General features: G+C 43.1%; 1 protein-coding gene across 2 annotated transcripts in view; it reads left to right on the top strand.

Annotated features, from left to right (window-relative positions):
* Nucleotides 1-23,541, top strand: part of RELL1 (RELT like 1) — a 60,918-nt gene extending 37,377 nt beyond the window's left edge. For both annotated transcript variants that reach the window (XM_010962693.3, XM_010962694.3), the window contains exons 4-7: nt 3,603-3,660; nt 6,568-6,804; nt 9,591-9,729; nt 21,503-23,541. In XM_010962693.3, coding sequence (XP_010960995.1) covers nt 3,603-3,660; nt 6,568-6,804; nt 9,591-9,726 — 431 coding nt within the window. In that variant the 3' untranslated portion in view covers nt 9,727-9,729; nt 21,503-23,541. The remainder of the gene's footprint in view (nt 1-3,602; nt 3,661-6,567; nt 6,805-9,590; nt 9,730-21,502) is intronic.
* The last annotated feature ends 763 nt before the right edge of the window (nt 23,542-24,304 follow it).

Consider the following 24,304-nt stretch of genomic DNA (forward strand, 5'->3'; position numbering starts at 1 on the left):
TTTAGGCTTCCTTTGCCTATAGTTACATGTTAAGCACTTGCAGTCACAGTATATGACTGGTCTTCTGCTTTGCATTTTTAATTTGGCCAAGGAAGTAATATTTCATCCGTGCTTGTTTACAATTTAAAGCTATCATGTGTTGAATGTTGCAAATCGAGTTTAGTTTAGATAAATATCTCTCGAATGATGCATTTATCAGCTGACTTGCACACTGATTATTTTCCTCCTAATCTCTAATCCTTTCCAAATCGAGCTGAACTGAGGAGGGTTTGGGTAGTCACGGGGGTTTTCTTGCATTGTGCGGGGGTTTGGAAAGTACCTGAGACTCCTTAGCTGAGCTTCTGTGCCAGACCCTGACCCTGTCTGATAGCAGCAGCTGAGAGTGTTGTTATTCTCCAAGCACCCCTGGTTACGGTTATTCACACGAGGCCGAGGGATCCCTTGGTAAAATTCTTACCATGGGGCTCAATTTGTGTGATGGCAAAAGGGATTCCTTTATAAAATTACTGTTATTATTGAGTAGGTCTCTGAAACTTGCTATAATGATTATCCACACATCCTGTGAACTCTTAAACTACTAATCATTTAGAGACTTGGACATTGAAGGAGTAGGGAGGAAGATGTGGGGGTTAAATCAGCCACCCTAAAGTCAGATAGACCAGGGTTTGTATCTAGGTCTGTTTCTAGCTATGTGATTCTGACCAGTCACAGTCTTTAGGCCTCAGTCTCTCTATCTGTAAAATGGGGATGTTAATTCTTCCTACTGTCAGGGAGATCAAACATGGTAGAGTCTGTGAAGCTTTTAGCCAGTGACCGGCATATACCAGGCACTCTAATTTTGCTGATAGCAGTAGAAGTTCTTGCTTGTGAAATGTGCCTTGAATGTAAGGGAAAACTCTGAAGAGAATACGGGTGGGAGAGAAAATAGGGCATTTTTCTTGTCTGGTTTTGACTGCTTTATGCATATTATCAGGCAGAACTTCAGGAAAGAAGAGAGGAGGCATTTTCTGGAAATTACTGCCCCCTAGAAAATTTCCCCTGTTCTTGACAGGTTTTCCGTGCCTTATAACTGACTCCTCCCATCCTTTGGACACCCATAAGGGAAAGTATAAAGTTGGACAGATTGTTGACAAGTATAGGAGAAGCCATCTTTTAAGGCTCATTGGAGTTGTGAGTAATCACTGGGAGGAATATATTCAGTAGAACTTTGATTGGATTATTGCTCTTTTATAGTAATTTTTACAACCAAGTGGAAGTGTGTGTTTGTGTCTTAATGATGTGTGTGTTATGTTAGAGTTTTCTCATCACAGGAAACTAAAAATGTTCTCAAGGGACAGATTACTGAAATTTACTCCCTCCATGGGTATGAATGATACTAGGATAGAAAGTTGAGCCTGCTTTTAAAGACATCACTCATAGCAAATAAAGTCACTGTTCACTATTATTTCTCAGAGATGAAGGTGAGGTACAGGAGTCCATGAATACAGGAGAAACAACACAAGCCTAGAAAATAAAAATCTTAGTAACAATTTCAATATATTTTAATAATCTTCCTGGGAACATCTTAGAATTTGATCATTTTGTAGGTGATTAGTTTTCTCAGACAACTATTTAAACTTTTGTTTTTGAAAAGCTCATTCTTGTGAGTGCTATTAGTACTATCTTTGTTTGCATACCTTTTTTTGGTTGTTGTTTTTCCTCTTTTCTGTTTATCGTTTTGAAGTTTAGTAAATGGTGGCCGAGTCTAAGTGTCAGCTGGCAAATTATTGTGTGTTCCCTAAAGCCTTTATCTGAAAGAATTATTTTTCTGAATTCTTAATATTAGTTCAAAGAAGAAATGACTAGGTTGTACTTAAATTTGTCCTTAATGTCCTAGGTTGTACTTAAACATGCCCTTTTTGTTGTATGGGAGAAGATACTACTTATCAATTTCAGTACCTTTTTTGTAATGATAAGACTCATTTAGATCAAAACTTGTGTTTACAAATAAATGCATTTGTGGATCCTCACAGATAGTCATGAAGGGCAAAGAAAAAAAAATTTTTTTTTGGAAAGGATGATATGCTCTGTTAATGCTTCTTTTAAAACTCCATGCATTTTGCAAAGTTTTTAGTGGAGAAAATTGGATTGTGGGGGCAAAAAAAACCACCCTGTATTATTTTATATGTAAAGCAAGATATGTATATAGTGCATAAACAGATGTGTATCTGCAGTATTATAGTTTCATGGGAGGGTGGTTAGGAAAAAAGAGTCAGAGAAAGGGTTGGAGTGGGGCAATAATGAGAAAAAGTTGAGAAACACCACATAAAGCTTTCAGTGTTTAACACTTAAAAGCAGCAATGTTGAAACTAGAGTTAATTTTCCTCCTCTTGGGATGTCGTTTGAGATGTTAAATGCTAAATGTTGGTGTCAGCTCACATGGTGAATAGTGATTTTTATTGTTTCATCTCTAGAGAATTTGTTGTGGTTAGTCCTGGGAACAGTGCTTTAAAAATCAATGGAAAGGGGTCAGGAGTCAGTAAGAACATCTGGCCTTGCCAGGAAATATGCAGGAGAACTTGAACATTCACTTCAGGCTTTCATCCTTAAGACATGACGTCTTACAAAAGATGAAAAGATCCTGTGTGACTGCGCGTGGGGGTGGGGTAGGCACTCAAGAAGCTTAGATTCAATTTGCTTTCGTTGGCGGCCTAGACCCCACCTACAAATTTGGATTTTTTTGAAAATTAACATTAGAAGGCTAATTTAACTCAGTTCTTATTAGATAACTGATGTGTGTGACCAACACTCGAAATTTTTAGAGATCTGGCTTGAGTTAAGGTCTATGGTCCTTAAGCAGAGCTCAGCCGAATGTCCCACCTGTAAAGTTAACTCTTCCTCAGCCCGTATTCTGTGTGAGATTCATATTACATGGGTGTCCAGAATTTAGGGCTAATTATTTGAGCACCTACAAGTTCTTAGACATACATTACACTACATATTTGACAGAATGAGTTAAATGCTGTTTCCCTTTGGTTTGAGACGATGGGGTGTGGAGAAATGTCTTCTGTATTATGTTGCTAAGATGTGTAGGGAACAAAGCTCTGTAGCAGATCTGCTTTCCTCTGCATAGAGTCTGTCACTCTTAGTAAATTCCTGCGTGGTGAAAATGTGGCAGATGGTGCCACGTCATGGGGTTACCTTAGGGAAGACCCTTCCTTCTCCAGGGCCCTAGGGCCTCATCGGTGACCTGGAGGAACTCAGTGTTTTTCTTTCTTTTTTTTTTTAATTGAGTTATAGTCAGTTTACAATGTTGTGTCAATTTCCAGTGTAGAGCACAATTTTTCAGTTATACGTGAACATACATATATTCATTGTTGCATTCTTTTTCGCTGTGAGCTACCACCAGATCCTGTATATATTTCCCTGTGCTACACAGTATAATCTTGTTTATCTATTCTACATATGCCTGTCAGTGTCTACAAATTTCAAACTCCCAGTCTGTCCCTTCCCACCCCACCTCCCCCAATGAGGTGTTTTTCTAACAGCTTTTCTGATGTGATATTTCTGTGATGTAATCTGATTCATTCCATTTTAATTCTACTTTTTTCCCCCCTCCTCAGCAAATGCTGATGTTTTAAAAGCTATGGTGGCAGATAACAGCCTGTACGACCCTGAAAGGTGAGTACTCGGCCCTCCTTTAATGGGGCTTTTGTTATCAGTTATCTGCTAAAGCAGGTTTCCCAACTTTGGCACTGTTGACATGTGGGCCAGATAATTCTTGGCTGTGGGGAACTGTCCTGTGCATTATAGGATGTTTAACAGCATTCCTGGCCTCCACTTGCTAGATGCCATTGTCCTGGTCTCCTGCTGGGTGACAACCCAAAACTTCTCTGCACATTGTCAGTGTCCCCTGGGGGCAAAATTGCCCCTGGTTGAGAACTACTGTGTCAGCGAATCCTGGGGCAGGGATTGGGGTGGGGGGAGTAGCAGCATTGGAATTAGGGACCTGGGTTGGGTCTGACCCTACACTTATGGGTCACCTCTTCTCGGGTAAGTTAACAACCACTCTGACCTCACATTCCATCATCTGTAAAATGGAGATAACTGTTGTACCAATGTCATTGGGTTATTATGAAGAATACAGAATACCCCAGGCATCAAAAGACCTCTGTGAACAATGAGGATTAAAGGAAACCTGGTTAGGCTGGTTTGGGGCTCCTGCTAAGTTCTGTTTTTGTATTACCAGTTTTTAGTTATGGTTATTGAGCATCATAGTCCTTCCTAATTAATTACAGGTAACTGTATTTCTAGATAATCAAGGAGCATTTATTTAAGGCTTGCTGTGTGCTGGGTCTGGTCCTGGAGCTGGGCCTTCCCTGATCCTCACTGTGGAAGACTCGGGGAGTGGGAGACTCAAACACAAGGCCTTGTGCTGGAGAGCAGGAGAGTCCTGGAGAAGAAGCAAAGCCTGCTCACTCTGGGGGCTCCTTGATGCCAGTGGGAGATCAGGGAAGGTTCACAGAAGTGCCCTCTGAACTGGGCATGCACCAGCCAGAGATGAGAGGCAGGGGCTGCTTGTAGGTGGAGATAGTCCAGGACAGAAGGCCCCTGAGTGAAAGTGTGGGATGCCCCTGGGAAGGTTCAGTCTGGGGAGGCCAGGGGCCACCCTGTGGACAGTAGCAAGAAGGGCCGGGGAGGCATGTTGGGTCCGAGTGACCTGGCGAGGAGTTTGGACCTTTTTCTGCTTCCTCTGTGGGTGGTGCACCCAGCACATCCAGCTATTTAATATGTGTTTTTCACACTGGCCATGTTAGATGTGCGTATTAGTGGGGTGACTTGGTGCAGGAAGCTCAGGTGCTGTAGTTCGTAGAGACCTACGAGATGAGATTTCCGCCCCCCTTCCAGCCCTGACCACAGACACCCCGCATTAGGACCATGTCATCTCATTCATCTCAGGGCATCCTCTAGTCCCTGTCACTGGATTTTGTGCACAGCGGGTATTTGATCGATGTTTGTCAAATGAATGTTGTTAAACTTTCAAATTCAACCTCTTAGTATGCAGTGTTAATTTAACACTGTTTTACCCTAGAAAGCTGCTGCTATGTGTTTTTATTTTAACAACATGTAAAGAGCATCCCTAACAAACAGCAGAAAGCTTACGGCTGTCAGCGATGTTTGAGACCGTCACTTCGATCAGGTGTGCTTTGTTTGAAGTGGACGAGTGGGCCGAGTATCAGCAGCATAAAGGCTGGATTAGGCTGTTGTAGGACCTCCGTGTGCCTGCGGGGCTCCTGGCCAGTCTCGAGGGTTGGGCTCCGCTGCGATGTGCTGTCCCAGCAACAGCCCCTCCCCACATCAGAGGGCTGATTCCTGGCCAGGGGGCCCCATCCGGTCTTAGTTCCTCTTTTTCTAGTGGACCTGAGCCTCGACATGTGCCTTTGGAAGCAGCCAGCATCTGACCTGCATACTTCTGCATTTTACATTTTGCACGGTCTGGCTGGGGTTCCTTCCAGGTTATTAAAGCACTCTCCCCTGTTTCTGAAGCACTATGGCCTGATGGTTAAGAGCAAGGTTTCTAGATTTAGTCTGTCTAGATTTGGATTTCAGATCCATCACTTACTAGCTGTGTGGCTAATACACTTAATAGCTTGGGCAATTTACTTAACTGCTCTGAGGCTCAGCGTCCTCATTTTTAAAATGAGGAAATTAGTAATATCTACCTCATAAGATTTTGTAAAGATGAACTGAGTTAACGTATATCAAATGCTTAGTCTGCTGCTTGTTAGTTATTTTTATTATTACTATTATCAACATCTCTTTTGAGCATCACTTTTTTTTCAACATTTTAAAAACTGAGTTGTAGTCATTTTACAATGTGTCAAATTCCAGTGTAGAGCACAATTTTTCAGTTATACATGAACATACATATATTCATTGTCACATTTTTTTTCACTGTGAGCTACCACAAGATCTTGTATGTGTTTCCCTGTACAGTACAGTATAATCTTGTTTATCTATTCTACATGAGCATCACTTTTGATATCTTGACCTAAAAGCTTTCTTCCTTTGACATAATGGTCGGATTGGATCAAATATTTTATCTTAAGTCATCCGATAATTTGATTAGAATTTAAGTTTTTCTCTCCTCCAGGGCACGTGTGTTCAGGGCATCTCTTTGCTTAGAGATCTAGGCAGGCACTTGGATATGTGTGAGAAATTAGTTTGCATGAAATTAGATTGAGAAATTATCATGGGAAGGGAGCTAGACCATTTAGAAAGAAACCTAATACTTTAAGGACAAACAATGCATCATCATTAGAAGCAGTGGTTTATTTCCAGCCAGTTAATTCCTTACTAGAAGTGATAAATCACGTTATTACTGTTTAAAATGGCTGTCATCGTATAGTCATGAGAGCTGAATACCTGCTGCTGAAGATGGATTCACAAAGCCCATTTGTATAATTGGAAGAGAAACCTTTTCTCTTGATTTAAACCTGCTTCTTACATTGCAGAGGGAGAGATTGCCGTGGCTGGTATTTCTTCTAAGTATCCAGTTCTACCTTTCCCTTTTTCTTCCCACCTCAGCCCCGTGACCCCCAGCACTCCTGGGAGCCCGCCTGTGAGCCCCGGGCCTTTGTCACCAGGGGCCACCCCAGGGAAGCACGTCTGCGGGCACCATCTGCACACAGTGGGCGGTGTTGTTGAGCGGGACGTGTGTCATCGGTGTAGGCACAAGCGGTGGCACTTCATAAAACCCACCAACAAGTCCAAAGAGGGCCGCTCAAGGCGCCAAGGAGAGGTCACCGTCCTCTCTGTGGGCAGGTGAGTCCTGGGGGCGCTTTGGGTTTGTGTGGCGTGGTTGCTGTGCTGTGTGGATTTGCGCTCACCTGTTAAATGTAGAGTATGTTCTCCTGAACCTGGCTCAGGTCCTGTCTCTGGGCTTCTTTGATGTTTTGTGGTCGGAGTCCTGCATTTTTCTAATAGCAGAAGAATTCTAAGAGGTGGCTATTGCAAGATCAAATGTGAGATGTATTAATTAAGGTAACAAATTAATTACTTGCTGAATTGAGGTTCTCCAAAGAGGCAGAATCAATAAGATGTATATATACACACACACATACACACATAAAAGAGGAGATTTATCATAAGAATTGGCCCACACGATTATAGAGGACAAAGAGTCCCACAATCTTCTGTCTGTGAGCTGGAGACCCAGGAGAGCTGGTGGTGTCATTCAGTGTAAGTTCCAAGGACTGAGAACCACGGGAGCTGATAGTGTAAGTCCCGGTCCCAGTCTGAAGGCCCTGGAACCAGGAATGCTCATATCTGATGTCAAAAGAAGAAGAATGTCTCAGCTCAAGCAAAAAGAGCGGATTCAGTCTTCTGCCTTTTTGTTCTATTCAGGCTCTCAAGGGATTGGTTGATGCCCACCTGCATTGGTGAGTGTGATCATCTTTATTCAGTCTGTTGATTCAAATGCTAATCTCTTCTGGAAACACCCTCCCATACTCACTCAGAACTAATGTTCGACCAGCTCTCTGGGCAGCCCTTAGCCCAGTCATGTTGACACATAAAATTAACCATCACACTTGCTCTGATAGATAAAGCCCAAATCTCAACTCTATACAGAATACAAGTTTATATTTCGCTTGTGGGAATCAAAAGATCAGTGATGGATCTTCAAGCAGTCGTCCAGAGCCCCAGGTCCTTTCGATCTTGCGGCTCTGCCAGGTTTGCTGGAGGAGAAAGTATGCAGAGGATTGGTCATGAGAGATTTTTAATGAGATGGGCCTGAAGTGGCAGATTCATTCTTGTGCACATTCCTCTGGCGGGAACTCAATCCCTCGGCCACACTTAATGGCCAGGAGAGATGAAGGGGAGAGAGGGAGCTGGTCGCTGCTCTCCAGTCCCTGCCCTGTAAGAGCCACGTGGACTCCTGGGACTGCTTTCCTGTAGTTCACCTCCCCTGTGTCCTGGGTTTCCCAGTCCTAAAGTACCATTTACTGGTGACCATATGTGATGTGGAGATCTTGCAGTTCAAGTGATGAATCAGTAGGACGATAGGCAGAGCATTTTTGCTTCAATTTTGAGCCTCTTGCAGGAGCTGCCTGGCTCATGCTACAGGTGGAGAGTAATGGTCAGGAGTATGCGTGCTGGGGCCTGGCTGGGGAAGCCCTGAGCAGCAGTTGTCAGTGTTGCACACATGATCCTTCCTTCTCTACTGATGAACTCTGGAAAGAGTCGCCGGACTCACTGAATCTCCATTTGAGTCCTGGCACCACTGCTTACAAACTGTTACTTCTCTCTGCCTCAGTTTCCCCCTCTATAAAAAGGGGATGACAGTAACACTCACCACATCGGGTTGCTGTGAAGACTGAATAAGGTGACTCACGTAAACTTCTTAGGTCAGTTTTGGTGCTTATTACGCACTCACGAAATGTTGGCTGTTGTTAGTGTTGATGTGATTTGAATTCAGTTGCGTTTCATCATGTGTTGCACAAGCACAAGGAGAAGACTGCAGGGCTGTTTGCCATGTCGAGCAAAGCTGTACAACTCATGACCAGACTATTTTATTAAGGAGCAGAGTCACGGGAACGTATGAATGTGGAGTGGGGTGAGGGCCTGTAACTTGTTTGGACAAAGTGTATTTTGTTTGCTTTTTAAAAAATCTGCTGAAATTTTCAACTCGGATTCAACGTGGCATTTTTAAATGCCCCCAATCCAACTCTCTGTCTCGGAGGTAAACACTATGGCTGTTGAATGATTACAGGCTGTTTTTCAGCGTGTGCTTAAAGAGAGTCTTGCAGTTTGACCGAATAGATTTGTGGTGACAACTTTCCCCTGATACATCCTTTCACTCCCTCAGAGTCTCCCTCCTCCTTCTGGTGGGTGACACAGAAGGAGAATTTGTTTTAGATCATTTAAGGGAAATTAAGAACCACGGAGAAACTGTTAGGAAAGACTTCCGGGAATTGATATGATGGAGTAGAAAAGCAGTCAATTGAGTACATTTTTTACTTCTCTCTTAATCCTTAAGGAATGTCTCAAATTCCTTAACTTTTTCCTAATCCTTATTGAAAATTAACCCATCGCTTAAAAAAAAAAACAGACAAAACCCAAATAAACACAAAAACCTACCACTGATCTGATTGATGCTGTTAAATGTGTGGTTGGGGCCGGGTGGGTGGAGGCAGGACTCTCTGACAGGGGGATCTGAGGAAGGCAGTTCTCTAGTGAACATCTGATTTGCAGGCCAGCATGCCTTCTATCCAGCCTTCTGTGGTTCAAACAGCTGATGTTAAGCCCAGGTCCTCGTTAGCTCTGAGGCTGTTTAATGCTTGAGTGCCGTGTTTCTGAACGGTGTTCCCGTGCTCTGTAAACTATGCAGCAGTCTGACGTGCTGAGTGAATGTCGTCTGGGGGGTCTAGTGGGGGACAGGGGCTTTGCTGCATGGGAATGTCCCTCCTGTTGAACGTGGTGATTTTCATTGCTGTCCTAACTTTTGGCTGAGTTCATGTGGGATCCTCTAGTTGGATGATTTTGGGTTCATTCATAATTTTTGTTTAGTGGAAAAGCAAAACTCATCAGATCTCCTCTTCTTCCCTCAGGTTTAGAGTTACAAAAGTGGAGCACAAGTCAAATCAGAAGGAGCGGAGAAGTTTGATGTCGGTCAGTGGGCCCGAGGGTGTCAATGGGGAGGTGCCTGTGACACCTGTGAAGAAAGAGCAAAGTGACACAGAATAGCAGGTAAGTGGAACTATGGTAACATCAGGGGTGGTGTGGCACTTGGCGAGGGCGAGGTGCCAAGAGCTTCCCTGGGGTCTGTGGTAACATGGGAGTGACTTGGCAGGGAAATGAGAGATGCTTCCTTGGAGCTGGTAGGACTGTAGGGGCCTGAACATGATCACTTGTCCGTCCAGAGCTTAGTGTAAGGAGGCCACCAACACAGGTTCCCCCAGGGGGTTGGCCTGCATGATCATGAGGAGAGAGGATTACTTGCGAGGCAATGTGGAGTGGTGGGGATTGTGGCAAACTAGTAATCACAGAATCCATCTCTAGGTTTGCATCATTACCACAAGCAGAAGTCACTTAGCAGAAGGCTAGATCTTACGGGGGAAAAAAAGGTGAAAATCTAGACTTTTTACATGTGAAATCACCTCAAGTTTTTGAATCTTGGCAGCTTATTAAATTTCCTTTTAAAAAATCATGCAAGCTGAATGAAATATAATCTTATCATCATTTCTAGGTGAACTGTGATTTGAAAAAGGCTGGAACAAGAAAGCAATGCTTTTTTCCTTTCATTGAGTTGGAAACCAGCTTTCTCTGATGTGCCACTCTTCTAAAATACCCCCAATAGAAATTTTACTCTTTCCACCAAATATTTTGAAGCAATTTAAAAGTGAAAGTAAATGCCTCTTGGTTTGGTAGTTTTAATTTTGGAAGATATTACTTTAAAAAAAAAGGTTATGATAATTTGAAGCTTTCAGCTTCCTCTTTTCTTTCTGTTCTGGCTTGAGTCACATTCATTCCTTTCATGTTTCTTATTTGATGTAAAAGGATGAGTGTGAGGACTCAGGAGTGACCAGCTCCAAAGTCTCCAATGGAACCATCAGAGTCTGAACATTAAGGCAGAAGGAGTTGTACTTATAAAGGGAGGGGGAGGTAGGGTTCTAGAAGGAACAGGGGACTAGCAAGGCTGAACCTGGGCCCTGGAATCCCACTGCCAAGTTCAAGTCCCCGTTCGCCACTGGCTGCACTGGGACCTGGGCGAGGTGCTGGGGCTTTCTGTGCCTGGCTTACTCACCGGGGAGTGGAAATGACACTGCCTGCCTAGAGGGATGGCAGTGAGGTATCAGGAAATAACACGGGAAGGAAGCCCAGGGCCTGGCAGGTGGGAAACGCTCAGTCAGTGCTACTGATGAATTCACTTTTAGTCAGTGTGGCTGAGGGTGGGGAGAAGTGGCTTTGGAGTGCATCTTCTCAGCTAAGCTGCCCAGGATGGTCTAGCAGTAATCTGGGAGAGGTGCGCTCCTGGATTCTGGTACATGTAGGGGCTCTGACAGCCTTCCAGTGCTGGTTCTTGCCACCTTGCCTTTGGGAAGATCTGGTCCCTTCCCTTGAGTTGAGGAGCCCAGACCGAAAAGTCGGTCTTTGGCTTCTCAGCCAGTTACTGGTGCCTTGGGAAGGGAACCAAGAAAAATTCAGAAAAAGAAGAGGGTGATGAAGATAATGAAAGCAACTAATGTCAGTTCAGTATTCTAGTCTTCTGGGCGTTGTACTGATATATGTCTCCCATGTCACCATTATAAACATCTCCTAATGGGGTGAATACCATTATCCCAGCTTTATAGATGAGGAAACCAATGCATGGAGAGGGTAAGTTACATGTTCAGGGTCACGTAACTGGAAAGAGGAGCTGATCTGAACTTACAGCCTCTGACTACAGAACTATCTGCAGTCTCTGCCATCCTGGGATGCTCATGAAGGTGCAGCCCTAGACCCATGAGTGGGGAACATTTCCTCCAATGGTCTAGAATCTCGTGGTCTAATGTAGCCGCTGGTCACTTCTGGCTGCTTAAATTTAAATGAACTAAAGTGAAAAGTTTAGTTCTGCAGTTGCACTAGTCACGTTCAAGTGTTCATTTGCCACCGATGACTAGCGTCTGCCATATTGGGCGGCGCAGATACAGAACATTTCCGTCATCATGGAAAGTTTTATTGAACAGAGTAGACGGTACCTTTGACGTTAGCGTTGGAATCCGGGGTGACTTCGGTCAATGAGAGAAATATTCTGATTGAAGTCGTGAGGACTTGTCGGTCTGGGAAGAGAAGTATCTGGCTATTCGAGTCTAAGGTGAGAAGGCTCAGCCAGTTTCACTGCGGGGAAAGCGTGGGTTGTGCGTGAGGCGTCAGCCTGGCAGCGTGCTGAGAGATGGAGCAGGCCGTGTTGGAGAAGACAAGGCTGGCCCTCAGGCAGGGAGCGCGAGGTGACCCTCTGTCAGGCTCAGCCCAATCACAGCCTGGCTGATATGCCTTGGCTGGTTTTGGCTGCTGCGCCCCGGAGAGAGGCACTCACGACCTGGGAAGGTTAAAAGAATTCGGGTTGTTCAACTAGTTTTCTCAGTCCAAATTCTGTCTGGATCTGTATTTGACCCAGTCATCTGAAATCCTAATAACCACATCTAGCTGGTTTACAACTTGATATTCTCTGCAAAGCACACAGTCAATGTTTATAAAAGAGCATCGGATTTGATGAGGAGACCTGGCCACACATCCGAGCTTCACCACTTGGAAATTGTCCTTAACTGCCCTCGCGCCTGGTTTCCTTGAATGTGAAATAGTGTATTAAATTCACTGATGGGAGGCCAATGTCTGGCCTGTGCTTGACTCTCAGTAGTGTTATGCCATCCAAAGCAGTGAGCACACGAGTGACCCTAGAAAGGGGATGTGTTTTCTGAGCCTTCAATTGTAATTAATTGTAATTAATGTTGAAGTTAAAAAAAAATTTATTATGGGAAATTTCAAACTGACTCAAAAGGAAAGAGAATAGTATCACAAATGCCCACGGAGTAGTTTAATTATGATACATGCTGTGTATTGAGCATCTGCCCTGTACCTGGCACGCTTTGGAAGGCATATTTCACGCAGTGACGGATTTAGTCCTCACAGTTAGGGGCCAGTTTAAGCACAGAGAGATGAAGCTACTTGTGTAGAGTCTCCAGCAAGAATGTGGTGGCATTTAGAGTCCAAATCAGGCAGCCCGGCTTCTGAAGTCCCAGACTTCACCGCTCCGCTGGGTCCGGGGAAGGCAGGTCCCGTTGGGTGAGCGAGCCTGCTGGGCTGGGACCTGTGGAGTGATGATGTCTGGTGACCCCAGCAGGGAAGGGACTCTGAGAAAGGAGGGAAGGGCATATTCACTGACACTTAAAAACATTTATGTATTCCTTAAAATTTTTCTTGCTTGAGTTCTTAATATTTCTCATGCCCAGAGTATGTTTGGGCTATTTAATATGATTTTCTAACTAGAGAAATCCTGAAATTTTCCCGTCTGGGACCAGGTCTCTGGTTCTGGGCTGAATTGGAAAATGTGCACTGGAATGTAGCTCACACAGCGAGACAGGAGGGTTAAGTCTCTGTTCTACTAGCTAATACAGTTTTTAGAGTCGTATTTGGATTTTTGGCCATGCTTTTTTACTGGAATGCCTTCTTTTAATGTAGAACTGATTCAACTGTTCAAGTGCAAATACATGTCTACTCACTGGTTAGGTTTCCTTCTTTTTTTAAAAAAAAATAAACATTTGATACTACAAACTAAGCTTAGGATCTCTCTCTCTCTCTCCCTCCTTCTCTTTTTAAAAAACAAAATCTGCTGTTTGGCATTTCTTCCCCCCTTTATTCTTTTTTCCCCGTTTCCTTGGCCTGAGTTCTTTTTTGTAGTTGGATCTAACTTGCCCTCTGCCTGATTTATTTTGGCAATGCTGTTAAAATGGTTTCTTTTTTCCACAGAAAATGTGTTTTGATTTCTTCTTAGAAGAATAAGCTTTTGTTCTTCAAAGTTAAATAAATCAAATTGCTTTCAGCCTCCAAATGCCACTGCCTTGTCTTCATTATCACTGTTCTTTAGCTTTTTAAAAACGATGCTGTCGTAAGCGTTCTATAGCGTGTGTTTCTGAAGTGTCTACTTTTCCTAGTTTATGGTATTAAAGTTTACATAACACTATTTTTTATCAAAACAAAAATTCATTATATTAGATGTCTCTTTATTTCACTTTTTTTTGAGGTTTGAGTTTCCTTTTTTAATTTTTAATTGAAGTATTTGATTTACAATGTGTTAGTTTCTGGTGCACACATGGTGATTCAGATACACACATATATATTCCTTTTCATATTCTTTTTCATTATAGACTATTACAAGATATTGAATATAGTTCTCTGTGCTATACAGTAGGACCCATTGTCTATCTATTTTTCATCTAGTAGTATCTGTTCTTTATTTTAAATTGTTTTATTATTGAAGCTATTAATTCTTATTTCAGTCATTTAGCGTAGTGATTACAAGCTGAGTTTTAAACTGCTTATATTTAATTTTAACTGTATCACTAACTACTTATGCTTTCGGCAAGTTAACCCCTCCAAGCCACAAGTTCTTTGTCTTTAAAATGGGGGCGTTGGACGTCAATGACATAAATGTGTACGTGTATCTCTGAAATCATGCCTTGGCAGAGTTACTATTAACTAAGTATTCACTATTATCAATAACTTTCACCCCATTCACAGGGGTCCTGGTTATTTATTAGCCCATTTCTCAAGCATCAGTTTTAGATACTGTGACTCCCATTTTACATCTTAAGAACATTAGAGCTTTGGACTCTCTGGACGTCTCAGAAATAGATATTTGGCAAGTCCCTTAGGAATTTGGGCCATTTTCTCGTTTGTGTTAAGAGGGCCTTAGAAATAGCCATGCCCCTCCCACTGGAGGTGGAACCAGAATTAGTAACAAGGCAATTGGAAAGTTTTGCGACTTAAGTTCTTTTCATTGTAGAGATCAGAGGAGGGGCTATGCTAAGAGGTGGTGTGGACTGAGATTTCTGCACGTAACCCCGCTGCTGCTCCGCTGGGGCTCTGCCCTGGGATGAAAGCGTCCTTTCTGCTGAGACTGTTTCATGGGCCGTGCTCCCTCCCGCCTCGGGACCGTGGCCGGTCACAAGGTCAGCTTTCCTGACCTTCGGAGCCTTCATTTCCCGAGGAAAGTCAAGCTTTTCTCCTCTTTGCTTTTTATCTCTGGTGACAGGCAGTGCACTGGTGGTCCCCATGGGGACTTTATCTGCGGTCCTCCGTGTGGTTCTTCTTTTGATAATTCTCCAGGGAAGGAGAAGACGGTGAGAAACTTCAAGTACCATGAGTTATTTTTTTTCTCCATAGCTAATTTTTTTTCAGGGCAAAACACATATTTTTTTTCTTTTAAAGAGCAAACAATCCCGGATTTGATGGAAACCCCTTAATAGGGTTCACTGGCCTTTATAAATGGAAACTGCGCCTCACGTAGGCATGGAGAGGACCACCTGGCTTGATTTTCAGATGCTAAACACATTTCTAAAGAGTAAAAGCGGTCCTTTGCCTGATGCTTGTGTTGTTCTTATGTGGAAGCCCAGTCCCACTGAGTCCATCTTAAATATGGAATTGGAGGGAGGTTAACTGCTGTCTTCAATCGTTCACTGGCCACACGAAGCACAGGTTGTAGATCCAGGCGGATGAGGAAAGAGCTGAGCGAGGGATGGACGTTTAAATGCAACCTGATGTGCTATGGGTGATCCTCCCTTCACTTGACAGATGAAGAACCAGGCTCAGGGGTGAGTTTTCCCCAGATCCCTGGGCCAGGTGGGGCGAGGGCTTGGATGGGAAGAAATCAGTACTTTAGAGCTGACATGCTCAGTGGTTTTGAAATTCAAGGGAGCTTTGTTTACGCCAGCAAAGAATAAAGTCCTCATTTAGTTTAGCCCTGTAACTCACAGCAGTGATTATTTCAATATTTTCTACATTCCCCAGGCATGGCCTCCTCTGGTCTCTGAAGGGGACCATTGGATGCTGTCTTTTCGATGTTAGAGCTGTGCCTGGATCAGTCCCGGGATCATAGACTTTGAGATCTCCGAGGATGTGATGCCTAGATCAGGTCAATTCAAGTACAATTACAGCTTTTAAAAGTATCTAATGGGCCCCTACTTCGTGCCGGGCCTTGGGGACACAGCAGTGTGGAAAACGGACAGACTAGGGCCATGTTTTCATGGAGCTTCTGTTCTCGTTCTTGTACTAGGTTTTCTCCCCAGGGCCCCTGGTCTCCTCGTTCTAGAGTGAGGAGGCCCTGGGACGTTATGTCTGTTGTTCAGGGTCATGCAGATGGTTTATTCCAGAGCCTGGACTTGTGCTTTCCACTCGTTCCATCCCTTCACTCTCTCCAAGGTACTGGATATTACAAATGTTTGACCTTGAACCCTTGTTTAAAAATTGGAAAATAAGACATGCACACAATGCAATATTCAAATGGCATGAAAGGCTGCAGGGTGAAACAGGTCTTTAAAAAAAAAGTGAGTCTTCACCATATCCACACCCCTTCTCCCCCACCACACACATCTCATCTCCCAGCACCTTCCCAAGAGGGGACCGTGACAATCTGTGTCCTCTGTATCCTTTCAGGATTATTCTATGCATATATGTGCTTATACAACATATATATGTGTCTGCCCCCTCCTTCGCCTTTCACAGACGAGAACTTAGATACTTATCTGTGCCTTGCTGTTTATTGACGTTGATGACTGATAAGTTCCATGGACTAATTTTACTCTCCCACGTTCATTGAGCCATGAGGAGTGAACATGCTGGACATTTAAGATGTCATTTGTCCTGTTTGTTCTTTGTTGCGGAGAATAGCCCCAGAGCATTTATGGACGTAATCTGGGTGTTTTGGAGCGACCTGAAAACATACTTTGCTGTCATCAACTACAGTGTTGTAAGTGATTCTTCCACAGTCTTGTTCTGTGGTTAGAAGAGACTGAAACATATTTGTCAGTATTCCCAGAATTGAGACAACACGGGGGACCTGAGTGTTCTTGTTTTGTTTTATTTTGATTTGCCACTGAAGTTGCTGCCTCCTCCCTGCACATATCTCCCTGGGCAGCGTCGACTCCAGGGCCCCTCCTTAGTGTTGACCAGAAGTTGACCCCCTGACCCCCTCAGAGAGCTTATCTCTCCTCCCCTGTGGCCCTGTCCGCACTCCGACAAGGCTTAGGAAAGAGGGCTGTGACATCTGCCCCTTTCAGCACAGAAACTGCAGCACTGGAGCCTCACGGAGGCTTTTTGGAGGATGTAAAGGCAGACCTGAGGGAGCCCGTGGGAGACAGAAAATGAAATGCTTTTGGACACATTTTTGCCTCGAAAGAGAAAAAAGAGGAAATTAATAGTAATAATCAGGATTTTAATTTTTCTTAATTTGGAACTCGAGGCTTTGAACTGTCTCACGTTAAATAGCTAAGTAAATAATAGTGCCTGTTTTCTCTAAGTCACCTGTTTTCTGTGTAATGCTGTAGAAACTGCACAGTGCAGGCTCTGGAATTAGATAGTTCATGCCCCAGTCCTGGTCTGTTCCTTTTCAGCTGTGTAATCTTGGGCAAGTTCCTTAGCCTCTGATGCCTCAGCTTCTCCATCCATAAAGTGGGCTTAATAATGATAATCCCTCCTACCTGGTAGAGATTTTGTTCCTTGGCACTTAGTAAGTGCTACGTAGACAAATGCTTGATGTTATTATTACAGTATTATATCAGGCGAGACCTATTTAAACACTTAGCAAATGAAGGTGTGAAAAATTAATGGTTTTTGATACTTAATTTTCCTGAGGCTTAGAGAGACATAACCTATAAGACGTAGTTTTGTTTATTTGATATTCAGGTAGAGGCTTACTAAAGGTGGTTAGCTGAATTCTGGCTCACGAGGCAGTAGAGAGGTAACATTTAACTTGTTTTGTTTTCCATATTAGTGAGAGGTGGGACCATTCAGAGTCGTAAGTTATTCTAACTCTAACTTAGTGTTGGGTGATAGATGTATAGAGACTAGTAGGGAACTGCTGAATTGCATTTAAGTAATTCGCAGGTGAACCCTTGAATAACTTTTAATGTCGTTTACATTTTACTTGGAATAAAGTGCTCTGATTCTCACCATCCCCAGGGCTGGTAAATCACAAGTGTTCAGCGATTGCCACTTGGGAAACCCGCTGTTGCCAAATATATGAACACATTTAAATTGCTGTGAAGCGATAACTCAGTAAAGAGCAACCTTCAGACTTGCCAGTAAGAGCTAAATCTAATGTCAGAAAAGCTACAAGGAGTGCAGAACTTCTCACTGGCATGATTCAGGGAAGAGCAGAGAAGGCAGGGCATCAGAAGATCTCATGGCGCCTGGAGTGTCTCTGTGTGACTGGTGGGGCGGTGCGTGGTGGGTGTGACTGTGTGGCTTCCAGGTGTGACTGCCTGAGGTTGGATCACTGCTTTCCCATTATTAATTGTGTGGCCTTCGGTGAGCTATTGAACCTCAGTTTCCTCCTGTGGAAAGGAGGATTGTGGTTGGCTTGTGGATTCATTGGAAAGACTGAGTTACTGACTCTGCGGTGCTGGGCACGGGAGTGCCTGGTGCATGGAAAGCGCTCTGTAAATGTCGGCCACTGTTGTTATTAATCAGACAGTCTTTTCCTTCCTTAACCCTCTGTCCTTTGAGCTCTTAGTGTTCACTGTCCAATCTGTTTAGGCTTCTAGTTTCTGAAAACATGGTTCTAATTTTTAAAGAGACCAGATCCTTTTTTTAAGGGAGACTTTTACCAAGGCACATGTGTGTCCTAATCAAAGATGTGTTGTGGCTTCTGTGGAACCTTAACATAATAGTGGAATTACAGTTTTATCTTTATAATTAGAACTGTATAGTAAGCAATAAACGCTAAAGAAAAAGTTGATGTCTTCCTTCCAGATAAATTTTTCCTGAGGTTCTTAATTTCTCTCCATCTATCTCGTTTTACCATGCAAGTGGTCACACTGGGATTTCTGAATTGCCTTTTCAGTAGAAGAAAGTTTTGCTTTATTTCTGCCAGCTTGAGTGCTCGCTTGTATAAGACAGTAATCATCAAATTTCCCTACCCTACCCCCTAAAAAAGATAGATCAGTCTTGTTAGATATGGTGGGGTCCCATGGTGACGGGAGCTGAGAGTAGCGTGTGGGTGGAGTGTCGTCTGCCCCTCCTGTCCTTCCTGGCATTTATGCCAGCCCACTCCTGGTTCTGACAGCTGTGTGCCCATGCAGAAGGCACCTTGTAGCATTAATGTGCTGTGGTAAAAAAGTGCCACTTTAAAGTATGTGTTTGGAGGAGATTGCCAAGATGTTGGTGTAGAAGGACACGTAGCTCACTCTCTCCCACTAATACATCAAAAACTGCATCCACATACAGAACCATTCGCACAGAGTACCCACTGAGCTTTGGCAGGATATCTCTTCCATCGGAAATACAAGGAAAGTCCTCACAAAACTGGATAAACAACAAGTTTATACTGTATAGCACAGGGAACTTTATTCAATATCTTATAGTAACCTATAATGGAAAAGAGAATGAAAAGAAAAAAATAAAGTATGTGTTTGTTTATCGATATGGGCAGATCCTCATCTATAGAATGAAATGAAAAGAAATTTAACAATGTCAAGTGCACCATGACACAGTCTCAGAAATAAGGCTGCAGTTGGACATTTACAAGCCATACAGAACGTGGTGTCTTCTTTCCTCTAGGTTATCACTCCGATAAGACAGGTATTTACCTGGAAATTGATAGCTGTTGTACCAGTCAAGGACTCCCTTAAGCCTTTGTTTGTGAAGAGGGAGAGGCCAGAACTGTGAATCAGTGCTGGGTAGCTTTCAATAGAGCCTTGAAAAAGGTTGACTTTTCTTTTTCTGCTTAGGGTCTGGTATTAGTAGTCAGCACTTTAAGCAGAAAGTTGTAGTTTTCACAACTACAAAGATACTGTGCACAGTGCAGTTTTAATCAGCTGCAGAAGGCCGTAGTCAAAGAAAGCCAACATGATTGTGTAGATGATGGCATTGATCATAATAGCTAACTTTGAGGGGGTGCTGACGGCATGGCCCTGTACTTATTAAGCATTGTATATGTATCCTCTTCTGTAAAACTCCCAGAAACCCTACGAGGGATGCTGCAGAGAGGCCAAAGTTCAACAGTTAGTCATAGGGGTTTGGATTTGGAGACAGGCCACTGGCTCCACACCTCTCCTTCGTAGCCCAGCCCTTGGTCTTGCATTCTTACTCCTTAAAGGTGGTCAAACCTGTGCAAAGAACTCTAAACAGGAAGCTCTGCTATGTTGGAAAGAAAACTCTGACTGTGATGAAACGTCATATTCTAGGCGTGAAGTCCCTTGCTCTTGACCTTCTTGCTTCTCTTGATGCAAAAATGTCCAAGTCTCAGGAAGCAGGTGATAAAAGAAGAGACATAAAAACAGTTGAATGCCTATTTTCTAGATAGTGGCCTAGTTTGCAGTTTTACTGGGAAAATTCTCTCTTGTTTCTTACAGTTTTTCCTTTAGGGCAGTTTTGCTATTTCTATACCTCTGGCTTTTCTACTTTTTTCCCCTGTGGAATGTCTTCCACATTAATCGACTCTCAACTGAAGGTATTCCTAGACTTGACTTTGTTCAGTTTTGCAGCACAGATCCACAGTCAGCTGTGTTAGGTTGTAGCAATGCAGCAGGGCATTAGTTATTCATTTATAATTAATAACTCGGCTCATGATGTTTTAGGGGACAAGGCTTTATTTCCTGTTCAGCTAAGGGGATAAGTGTCCTTTTACCCAATCTGATTAGTTCGGGGAATATCTTTCTCTCCATCGCACCCCCCACCACAACCATTGTGAATGTTGTAAATGACAGTGACAGAAAAGTGTAATATGGATAATACCAGACTATGCATCTTGAAGGATGCGCTGTAAAATAACTAAAAAGTGATGCTTAAATTAAGACATCTTTACCCACTTTTTGCTGCTGCTTCATATTTCTGCAAGGTGGTTTCATCTCTATCTTTCTTTAGCATTTCTAGGACAGCACAATTTTGGCAGACAAGAGAATGTTTCATAACCTGGTGTAGGTTGGCCTCCGTGTTGTGCATGTTTCAGAATACACAGGCAGATCTAGAATTTTAGTCTTGTCGTGGGCTATCCCAGTCTTCAAAACAGAAGGGTAAGAGCGTTCATAACTGTCTGTCGCTTAGATGGGACAACAGTTTAAAAAAAAAACCCTGAAAAGTAGAAAATTATTTTACAAGTTTACAAGGGGCTTCATTTGTAATGTGGGCATGGGCGTGGACCGGTTGTTGGAAGAACTTAAACATATAATACAGAGCCCTCTGAGCTACAAAGAAGACCTAAGACTGAGTGAGCATTTATCCTTGTTTTCTGACTTGCCCAGTGAGTCTCAGCCACGCTGCCCTGATTACTCAGTGGAGATGCAGAGTTATCTCAGTTTGGTGTGGCTTGGGAAAGACAGCTCACCTGGCACATCTGAGGTTCCTTGTGGTGGACCACGTTCACCTGCTGCTCGTTACCTGACAGAGGTGGCTGAAGGGTTAAAGCACAGGTTCCCGGGAGGGAGTGGCACCTGACTCACAGGGAGCGGGCCACCAGTCCCCTCAGAGACTCCTGTTAGAACAGACTGATGCCCTCAGTCTACGGTGCTTCTCAAGTTCTGTCCTTTCTTGTTTAAAAAACCTTGATAAAGAGGTCCTTTTGAAATTGTAGGACTTAAATTTCCTTAGACCAAATTCTAGAAGAAACATGGAATGGGGGAAGGAATGCAGTTGGGTGGAGTGGGAGGGGGTGGGACTGGTGAGGATGGTTTGTAATTCCTCTGTGTGTTTCAATATTTCGGTAGATTAATGTGTGATATGATGTTGTCCTTTTACAAAGCTTTACCTCTTTTGTTTTCTCTTGCAGGAGTGACTTCACTTGAAGAGTTCTAAGAGACTGAAAACTTACGACATATGAAGTTGCCTAGGGAATTATTTTTTTATCTTTTATACAATTTCTAGGGTGGAGTCTGCAGGCATGTGGATGAAAGCTAAAAGGGAATGTTGTTGCTATGCTGGACACAGAATTCAGTTTGCTTTGAAACATGTTTTGGTTTAAAAAAATGTCTGATGGAAAATTGATTACATTTTCAGGGAGGAAGAGAGTTCATTTTTTTATCTTCCCAGCCATCACCCCCTCCCAATCTCCCGTTGGTGGCCTTGGTGTACACACTCCAGTTTTTCCAGTACGAGCACTATGTACAGTGAAACTATTCGTGTACAGTCTGAGCTAATACTCAGGGTGCGTGTGCGTGTGTACATGCGTGTCTGTGTGTGTGTGTTTCTGTTCCCCTACCCTCAGATCTCATTTGGCTACTGGTTGTCAGAAGATCCTCTCACAGTTTAACTGTTACAGAAGATAGAAGATGAATCTTCAGTGGTGAAGGCTTCTTGAAGATAATCCAGTCTAGCACTGGGCTGTGGATCCCCCAGAAGATCACAGAGTCAGAGGGAGCCAGGTGCTAGAGTTTGGATTCCGAGACCAGAATTCAGCCCAGACCTGCTACCAGCCTGCCACTCCTAGGTCACTTATAAAATATTGAGAGTTTGGGTTGTTCTTGTTTTTTTTTTTTAAACTCAACCTAAGCAAATCTTATTTAGCCATTGAATAAAGGAGGAAATGGTTAAAGTCACTAAAAAGAAGTCTTGTTTTGATAAAACAAGACAGTCTCCACTTTTGGTACAAGATGGGCCCACACCTCTCTCTGGTATGTTGTCCTTGGTGAGTTTCCTATTCTCTGTCTTGTAACTCATGCTCCCTATAAAGGACTCTTGAGGATTACCCTACCGGTTTTTTGGGGGTTTTGGGGTTTTTTTTAACTTTGCAGTTTACAAAACACCTGCAAGCACCCAGAGGCAAGGTAGCAGTACATTTGCGGTAGGTCTGGGCCAAGGGGTGAGGGCGTCCAGTCACAGGGAAACCTCTGAGACCTGCCTCCACGGCAGTGTTGGTGTGGTGCCTTGGGTACTTCTTTTATTTCGAAAAGAAAACACATTTCTCATTTGACTCCCAAAAGATGATTCCCATCAAAATGTACTTTAAAGTATTTACTGTAAATATACTCATTTCATTCTTTTTTTTTGGCATCAAACTAAAAATTTCTAACCTTTTAAGTGAATGGTTGGTTCAATTTCACATGAATTTTTGCTGACAACTAGTTAAAAGGTGTATGTGCGTATGTGAATACACACAATGGACTCGAAGAAGTCAGTGCGGAAGTAAATTTCACTGAGGTCCAGAAAGTAGCAATATAGGAATTCTGGGGGTGTGCATTAGTGTAAATAATGTATGTGCAGTCTAGACCAACCATTTTTAGTTTTTAAAAAATCATTTTTTTGTTTTAAAATTATTTTGCCCTCCAATGGTGAGGGATAAAGTATAAGATATTCTTTAGCTTAAATTATTTTTTAATTTTATTCAAATCAGAGCACTTTTTTTGATAGCAATACAACAGGCAAGAAAATACTCAGAAATATTTAAAATTGTATTTATACTAAGAGTACGTTTTAAATATTTTCTAATCCTTGAGCAGTGGTTTCCCAGGTGGCTTCCGAATATGCCAAATGTTAAGCAATTCAATATTTTCAACACATATGCTTTTTACTGGTTCATATTATCTAATAAGGATTCCTGAGTGTTCCCAAAGCAACTGATGTTTACAGGCCTTCTGTGTTTTTCCTCCTCCTTTGGAAGGTTCAGGGAACCACAACAAAGTTACTGTATAAAACACTAATGATGGACTAACTGCTGATGTGATAAGTGAGTTGGCTACCACCTTGATGTCAACATTTGTAAAGGGAATTTTTCACCATTTTGAGCGTCAGATGTATTTTTAACTGTCCGGTTTGTACTTTTACGGCTTTTGTACTACCAAAGCAGAGTTAAAAATAAAAACGTTAAACACAGTGAGTTGCTCTTGAATGATCCAGTTGTTGGCGCCCCGGGTACTGAAAGTGCACCTGTGGCGGGATGGTTTACCGACCTTAGTATTACAGGGCCTGATTGCTTTCTTGGTCTGACTTGTCAAGTGCTCATTTGGCTGACCTTCCTCATTGGATTTTCGCCCCCAGAATAATACCACCCCCACCCCCTGATGATTATTTTTTAAATCTGGAGATAATTTTCGATGTTTGGAAGGCTTGCAAAAGCAGCACAAAGAGTTCTTGTGTACTCTTCACCCCGCTTTCCCTTATGTTAACATCTTACGTGACCACAGAGCAGTGATCAAAACTAAGAAATTAACACCAGTGCAATACTATGGATTAAGTCATGACATTATTCCCATCTCACCAAATGTCCCACTAACATCCTTTTTCTTTTCCAGGACCCTCCCCGTTGCATTTAGTTGTCAGCTTCCTTCATCTCCTCTGATCTGTGCTTGTCCCTCAGTCTCTTCTTGTTTTTCATGGTCATGACGCGTTGTAGTGTGCTGGTCAGTTACTGTGTAGAATGTCCTTCAACCTCAGTGTGCCGCTGTTTTTTCTGATTAGATGCAGGGTTTGCATTATGAAAAGGATGCCCTTCCAACTGCTCCATGTTGGGGCAGGGCGGGGGAGGACACGGTGTCGGTAGGTATTACTAGTGATGTCATTTGGTCAAGGTGGTGGCCACCAGCTCTCATTCTGGTAAAGTCACTGTTCCCCCCTGTGTTATATAAGTATTCGAGGG

Source organism: Camelus bactrianus, chromosome 2 (genome assembly GCF_048773025.1).
Source record: "Camelus bactrianus isolate YW-2024 breed Bactrian camel chromosome 2, ASM4877302v1, whole genome shotgun sequence".
Lineage (NCBI taxonomy): Eukaryota > Metazoa > Chordata > Mammalia > Artiodactyla > Camelidae > Camelus > Camelus bactrianus.